The sequence below is a fragment of the Lissotriton helveticus genome, chromosome 8, assembly GCF_964261635.1.
Source record: "Lissotriton helveticus chromosome 8, aLisHel1.1, whole genome shotgun sequence".
NCBI lineage: Eukaryota > Metazoa > Chordata > Amphibia > Caudata > Salamandridae > Lissotriton > Lissotriton helveticus.
In genome coordinates, this window is record NC_136069.1 from 21,450,500 (window position 1) to 21,458,510 (window position 8,011).

General features: G+C 43.3%; 1 protein-coding gene across 1 annotated transcript in view; it reads left to right on the top strand.

Annotated features, from left to right (window-relative positions):
* Positions 1-2,403, top strand: part of PWP2 (PWP2 small subunit processome component) — a 163,963-nt gene extending 161,560 nt beyond the window's left edge. The window contains exon 21 of the mRNA XM_078656408.1: positions 1,804-2,403. Coding sequence (XP_078512534.1) covers positions 1,804-1,963 — 160 coding nt within the window. The 3' untranslated portion in view covers positions 1,964-2,403. The remainder of the gene's footprint in view (positions 1-1,803) is intronic.
* The last annotated feature ends 5,608 nt before the right edge of the window (positions 2,404-8,011 follow it).

The following is an 8,011-nucleotide window of genomic DNA, read 5'->3' on the forward strand; positions in this document are numbered from 1 at the left end:
TTCTTTTCTTAGATTGTATTTACCTTTCATATTTTTGTTTTTTTGGAGCCATCATCCGCTTCTGCTGCCCTTGCTTTATTTCTTGCCCAGTGCCTCTTATCTGCCTGTGTTCTTCCTGCCTGACTTGGTGTGCTGATCATGCCAGTAACAGGTTTCTGAAGCTGTTCTACATTTTTAGTTCACTGCACAATCTCTACGATTTCAGAGCTCATTGTTTGGTCAGTTGATCACTTGGGTAGTCCGACGAAGGGTCCTTGAAGAGTATTTATGCTCAAAATGCTATAACAATTATGCTGTCTGTGGGTGTGGTCTTGTCCCCACTGTAGGGGCTGAACTCTGGTGGTGGAGAATGGCTCATTGGACAAGCTAGGGACCCTTTGGGAGTGAGGGGTTTTGCCTCCTAATCTCCTCCTCCTCTTCATCTCACTTCCTTGTCTTCTTGCACTTTTACTGATGCCTTAATCACATCCACCTTGCTCGTCTCCCTTAGCCCTGCCTTTCTCCTGCTTATCTCACCTTCATTTGCTGTCGTCCTCTTTCACTTTCTCAGTCTCTCCTCTGCGCCCAAGTGTTTATCTTGCTGTTGTATTATCATCTGCCCTGTTCATATCACTCTGCCCTGTTCTCCTCCCGGCCTGTCTTTTACTTATTCTCTTTATCAGCTAGGCACATCTCACTCTTCCTTTTTTCCTTTGTCTCCTCATTCCTGCTTTGCTCTTTAGTTCCGTTTCTTTAATAATATCCCTGCTCATCTCTACCCTCTTCTCTGTCTTGTTCTTTTCTCTACTCCTTCTCAGCCCAGTGCTTATCCTTGTTATTCCTCCTCATCCTTTTCTCTCTTCCTCCTCCTCATTTTTGTAGACTATCCATTGTGTGAGCCTGGCATATCTATGCCTTTTTCTCTCTCTATATTATTGTTCATTACTCTTTTGTGTTCTCATCAGCACTGCAAATCTCATTCTGTCTTATTACCTTTTCTCATTCCTGTTTATCCAACTTCGTTTATTTATTTATGTGTTTTATAGAGCGCGAACTTGACCCGATTAGGGTATCAGAGCGCTTTACAGAGTCATAGAGTTGTACAAGAGGCATGGGATCACAAGAGTATAACATAAATTAGGGGGGGTACTGAGTACAAGGGGGATGGAAGTATACAGTGCAGTTAGTATTACAGTTTCTTGGTTGGCCCGAAGGTTGACGGAGGAAGGCAATAGTCTCTGTGGTGGTTGGGGGGACGGGGTTTAGCCGAGGAATTTACCCATAAGGAAGGATTTGGCCTCCTTTTTGAAACAAGAGAGGGGATTCTTCTGATGGCGGGTGGGAAGGAGTTCCATATTCTTGGTGCAGCCCCAGCAAACCCCCGATTATAGGTTTTTTTCTTCCGAAAGCGTGCAAGCTTGGGTAGGAGGTCACTGGCAGACCGTGAGTTTCTGATTCCTCCGGATACCACAAGTTTCTGTGCGAGATATACAGGGGAGTTTGAGTGTAGGGCCTTGTGTGTGATGCATGCCAGCTTAAGTTGTATTCTGGCCTCGAGAGGAAGCCAGTTCAGTGCTTTCAGATGTGGAGAAATATGATCAAATTTCCTAGTGCCAGTAAGTAGTCTGGCGGCTGCATTGAGGCAGACTTTGAAAGGTGCTAGGGAGTTTTCTGCGTGCTCCCAGTCCTGCACATCTCACTGCCCCAGGTCTTTCTTTACCTCTTTTTTCCTTAGCCTCTCAGTCTGTCCGCTTTTTGTTCATTCATCAGCTCTGCTCAGCTGACTCTGCCCTGTTCTCACTGTATGCTTTTGTTTTTTTACAGCTGTGATTGGAATCGCTTCAACATGAAGTACGCCCTGGCCCTTTCACGCCAAAGAGGGATGAAGCGCGTAGCGGATGCTCCCGTGAGTGATGAAGAGGAGGTAGAAGGATCAGACTCCAGCATGGAAGATCAGTCAGAGGATGAACTTGTACAGATCTAAGACCAACACCACCTAATAAAGCCCTGGACACTGACCGAGAAAGAGCTCGGAGGGGCTGCGGCAGAGCAGACTGGTTCCCTAACAGTGAACTGGGGGCCTGAGAAGGACCGAAGTCCCTCATATCATCGTTGTAAGGAAGGAGAGGTGATTCGGAAGGGCTGAACCGCTGATGCTTGCCGGGTCCCTTATTAATACTTTATGGTGGGATCTTGGATAGACTTAAGAGCCTGTGCTGCTTTCCTTCTTATTAATGAGGTAGCCTGGACTAAGGAGCCAGTGGTGCTGGTGAAAGCACTGCTTTGTTCCCTCATTATGGAGGGCCTTACCCTTGCCAGCAGTGCCTCCTTAACCTGTCATTGCGACTGGCCTTGAAAAGACTCAGACCAAAGTGGCCCTCATAGTGGCTGATTGCGTAATGGTCAATAAAACGTGATTTCTTACTTCTTGTTCTCTTATTCACATTTTGTTAATTCATACTCTGTCGCTTTTAGTCCCAGTTGAAAGTCTTCAATGTGTGTGATTGTTCACAGGTTTGGATGTCCAGTTGACTTTTTCAATGACTGGGACTTCTTCACTGCAGCCCAAGTTCCTGGGGAGGATTTCAAAGCCCCTACACTGCCTCCCTCCATCTGTCCCAGTCTCTACTTGTTCCACACTTCACCCCTGTTGCTTGGTTGCTCCATGACTGCTCCTTGGTTTGCCACATTTGATTATCTTATATCCCTGTTCACCATCGCCCACCATTCTCTGGTTTCCGGTCTTGAAACTCCATCATCAACCTAGCCTTCTCCTTTCGTCCCCTCCTCGCTATTCGCCACTCAAACACATTCCAGCTACCACATCAGGAACTTCATTTTGCTGCGTGAATCTTTTTGGGATTCTTATGTTGTGCATTATTCTGCCATGTAGTGTGTGAATCAAGAATTCTCCTCTAATTTTAGATTTTTGTTTGTTGGTGGGCGTCGACGTACCTCCATTTGGTGTCCTCTGTGACGTTGTACTGCTTCCTCTGGAAGATTCCACCTTTGATCGCCATCTTCAAATAATTTTTTCCGCTGTGCGATCGCCATGCTTGCAGAAAGATCTCTAATACAGAAAGGTTTTTCAAAAAAATAAAATCATTTATTGCACTTTTTCAATAAACACAAACATGAACCCCCCTCACCTCCCACGCTCACAAGTGACCACAACTGATCTATCCATTCTCGGGGAGTCTACCACACTTTACACTTGGCATACTATAAATTCATATTGAGTCAACCTCTCGGTCTTAAAGTTTAACAATTTACTCGTTAAAAAACTATCTCCTAGGATTTTCAGTGTATTGTGCTGAGATAGACCACAAACAAAAGGCCCCTCCAAGACACCAGAGTCATACACATATAAGACCATCAACCCCCTTTGCTTACGGGCCTCATGTGCCTTCAGTACCTTCCGCAAGAATAATATAAACTCATACATATATACAGAGTCATAATCTAGCTCTGATGATGTACCCTCCAAAAGAAGACCTCAAAGATTTTAAAGTGCAATGTGCTGACGTAAGCAATATACAAAAGACCCCTCCAAGAAGTCAAAATCATACGCATAGATTACCATCTGCCCCACTTGATTATGGGCCTTGTGTGATTCATAATGCATTATGCTCAGGCAGACAATATATATAAATCCCCTCTAAAAGCCAACCATGGTAAATCATCTGTCCCATTTAATTGGGGTGACCATATTATAATTTCTTTCTTCCTAGCCTGTCTTCCTTTTCCAGCATAAACTGCTTACTCCAAATTATAAACTAATAATACCTGACCGAACGTTTGTTGAAATGATGGAGGATTCGGGTCCAACCAAGCAGATCCCAGTAGAATCAAGCTTGGGGTCAGACTTACTTTTATTTCCAACTTACCCTCGAAAAAGCTTGTGATTTCATATTTTAGAGGATTTAGAGTGCTGCAGGTGGCAAACATGTTCTATGTCTGCACAAGACCGAGAACACCAGGGAGGTTCCTTTGCCCACCCCCATTTAGCTATCCAGGCGGGTGTATAATCTGGCAAAAACCAGGTCTTAAAAAACTGCGCTTGCAAATTAGCTGACATAAAAACAGTTTGGGATAGAGTGAGAGCTTTCTAATAATCTGAATCCATGATCAATGTCCCTTGCCATTTTTAAGAAAACTTATCAAGATCATCCTTCATCTCAGAATTTAGAATATAATATCCCGATGCTGCTCTTACTCCGCGATATTAATTTCTCCACCAATTCATTTATACTGAAACCCACAGGGTCACCCCCCCCTTACGCTGTACGTAATCCCTTACTTTGAGATACTTAAAGAACTCCTTATGGCTGATACCAAACTAATTCTTTAAATCCTCAAATGTTGCAATACCCACGGGAGAATTAAAAAAAACCTAGTTCATCCATGCCTATTTGTGACCACCTTTGAATACACTGGTCCCTAATAACTTGAGGGAGATTCGGATTACTCTGAAGGAAGTGGAGTAGGAAACATTCGCCCTTCCTATCCCATCAATCTACGCACCGATGTCCATACCTTATAAGCACCCAAAAGGCACTTAAATCGTACTTTTTTATAGTCTCTAAACTCTAGTTGTCTGCAGAGACAGCCCCAAACTGTATTGCCAATCAACAACTCACAGGTGGAGGGAATATATTCTTGCACCTCATTAATGTGTGGTTGCCGAAGTAATATAGTACTATATTGTAACATAGTGGCCCAATATTAGAAACTTGAGATTTGGTACAGCCCATCCTCCTTTTTCTTTTCGGCAGTGAGAGAAATTTCAGTGTCCTTTTAGGTTTGGAGTTGGCCTATAAAAACTTTGAGAACATGACATCAAATGTCTTCAGCCAATATCTAAAAAAATACATTATTTTAGGAAAGAAAACCATCTTGATTATATTGCATCTTCCCACAATTGTAAGATGTAAGTTGTTCAATCTAACAAGCAAATTTTTCGTTTTCCCTATAAGGGGGTCCAGATGATTTTTGACAATTTTGTGTACTACAGATGAAATGCAGACACCCACATACACCACCCTTTTTAATCACTTGCTTATCAATCATCAAGATCTTATCGTTCTTGACAGTTTGGGTCTTGACTTTGTTCAAAGATTATCCTGAGCTTTCCCCAAATTTAGCAGGTTCCTTTTCAATTAGGGTTAGCAATTTCTGGGTTAGGAGTCACCAACGCTATATTGTCTGCGTATGCTAGGATTTTATTTCCATATCCTTGCACTACCAGTGGTGGAATTGCTGCATTTCGCTGTAATTTACCTATAAAAGAATCAATATATAGTGCAAACGAAAGGGGAGAGCAGGGAAACCCTCGCCGCGTCCCTGTGTAATCTCAAAATGTTCTTTAGTATCACCGGAGACAAAAATATTGGCTCCTGGCTTATATAATAGGGCTTTTAAAGTCCGTAGAAATCCTGGTCCAACACCCATTGTCTGCATCGCCTGCCAGAGAAAGTGCCAGGAGACCCTATCAAAGGCTTTTTCTGCATCCAATAAAATCAAAGCCATAGCGTCCCCTGACACTTGTACTGCACCAAAAAGTGTGATCACTCTACTAATATGGCTGGAGTGGCCCTCCCTGGGGTACATCCATGTTGTTGATTGAACACAATCTTTGGTATCATCTGAGCTACTGTGCGGGAGAGGGGGGCTCCACAATACATTTGATTGAATACATCAGTCCAGTGCTCTTTTATTTGAGGCGCAAACAGTTTATACAATTCCACTGGAATCGAATCGGTCCATGCATGCTTGCCAGAGGATGAACTAGACAATGCATAATGGATCTCATCCCATTGTAATGCCCCTTCCAAAGAATCTTTTTCTTCTATAGTCAGTTTACTTAAAGATATTCCTTTCAGAAAGTCAGCTATCTTCCCTGGGCTGGTTGTAATAGTTTCCGTATATAGAAGCTGATAAAACATCCTATAGGCATCTCTGTCCTTACTGGGCTCAGAGACTACTCCGAAGATGGGGTCTCGAATTTCTCTTACTTCATTTGCCATACTTTTCTGTCTTGCTCTCACAGCCAGATGATGCCCTGCTTGTTCACCTCATTCATGTATTTCTTCCTTCTGAACTGTAAACGTTTCTGCTGCCCTATTGCCAAAGATCTCATTAAGCACCACCCTTGCTGGGATTACCACTATTTGGGCCTCCCCTCTTTCGCCTCCCTGTTGGAAGACTCTAACAAGATTCTCCTCTGCAGGAACTAGAATATCTTGTTTGATTCATATCTATTGTTTTTCTTCCTTCCCCCGGCTCAATGAAAACCTCAAACTATTTCCCGTATGCATGCCTTCAACTTGTCCCAAACCACACCTATTGATGCACCACCAGTATTCTTTTTAAAAGATATCAGAATCTAGTTTCCCATGTGTGTACAATAATCCTCGTTTGCCAATCATTCAAAGCTCTAATTTGTTTTACTTTCCCTCCCCGCATCTCCACCACTAAAGGGATATGATCCGTGAGAAAGTGCGGATATCGTTCAATTTTGCAATTCAGTGCATGTGTACTCGAAATAAAGGAATAGTCCAACCAGGCATGCAAACCATGCGGAGCTGAATAATATGTGTACCCATGCACTAGCGGTATCTTCCTACTCCAAACATCAGTAAGCCTGTGATCTTTACATATACCTTCTAGAGCTCGAAATACTCCAACCGGTATATTTTTGATGTTTGCCCATATCCCATTCACCAGGCAAATTGATATTCAAGTCGCCACAAAAAACTATTGTCAATGAACAGTGGGTCAGGTCATTGGATAAGCAATTGATAATATAAGGATCATCCAGAATACTCCCATATACAGAGCATAGTGTGAATTTATCTCCATTTATAAAATGGCCCCCTGCTGTGGTAAATAAATAAATAATACCCTATTTTTGACTAGACATATATCATAACAGATAGCTCAATAAATAAGAGTCAAGATTCGAGGTAGTAGGAGTTTTTGCAGGTTTAATACAGCATAAGGACAGGAACAGGACAACCTGCATAGGAATAGGATGACAGGGCCCAGCAGCTGCTGGGGCTGGGTCTGGGATGAGCGCGCTCCTCTTTAATAACAATACATGAGCATATATACATAGCGCAAACACATAGCATTACATTGCAGTAGGCGTAGCAGTGGGTGGAGCAGAAGGCGTGACGCGTAGCAGTCGCGAAAGATAAGAGTAAAAAGAGGTGTAACTGGGCGTATACATAGACATGTGGTGCAGACGTAACAGAATATGTCATGAATGGGCGGAAACATAGGAGGGGGCTACCTAAGGAGCCGGGACCTCTAACCTGGTGGTGCGCGCAAACTGGCAATGACGTGTTACGAGGAGAAGCTGGGGGCTATGAACTCTGTGCTAGGAGCAGAGACTAAAGTCTGGAGGGTCGGAGCGACATGTACCTAAACCCTATCTAGTATCTGATGTTTAGGGAACATGTTGATATAAACTAGAAGTCAGGAGGGGAAAGGCTAATTGACTCTAAGACTGGAGCATGCATTTATTCTACATATAGTGCGTGATGAAGAATATTAAATGACCATTAAATACAGTATTTCTCTTAACATGGAGCCGCATAGGCTAGACAATGACGGAAACTATTGATGCAGTTCAGTAGCTTAGGAATGCAGAGAAGGAGGACTAAACTGATAACTGGAATCATAACATAGTCTTGGCAGACTCAGAGACTGAGCCAAGCTGCACCGGGCACTGCGAGGCAGGAAGTAAGTGAAAGGTCGAGGATACAGGTGGGGGCTGGATCACTCCTTAGCGAGGCTTCAGGAGACAGGAGCTGAATCTGATGTCCGGGCCCTGTTGAGGCCTGGAAACGGGGACTTTATAATGAAATAACGTGCACACTGAGAAACGTGGCAACGTAGCTTTACATAGGCCTGATATTCGTAGTATTCACGAGAACTGGAAAATGACATACCAGAGGTGGACACAACTGTAATTGCGTCTTGAATCGGACATGGGGAATAACATATGCATATTGGTCATGCACACATA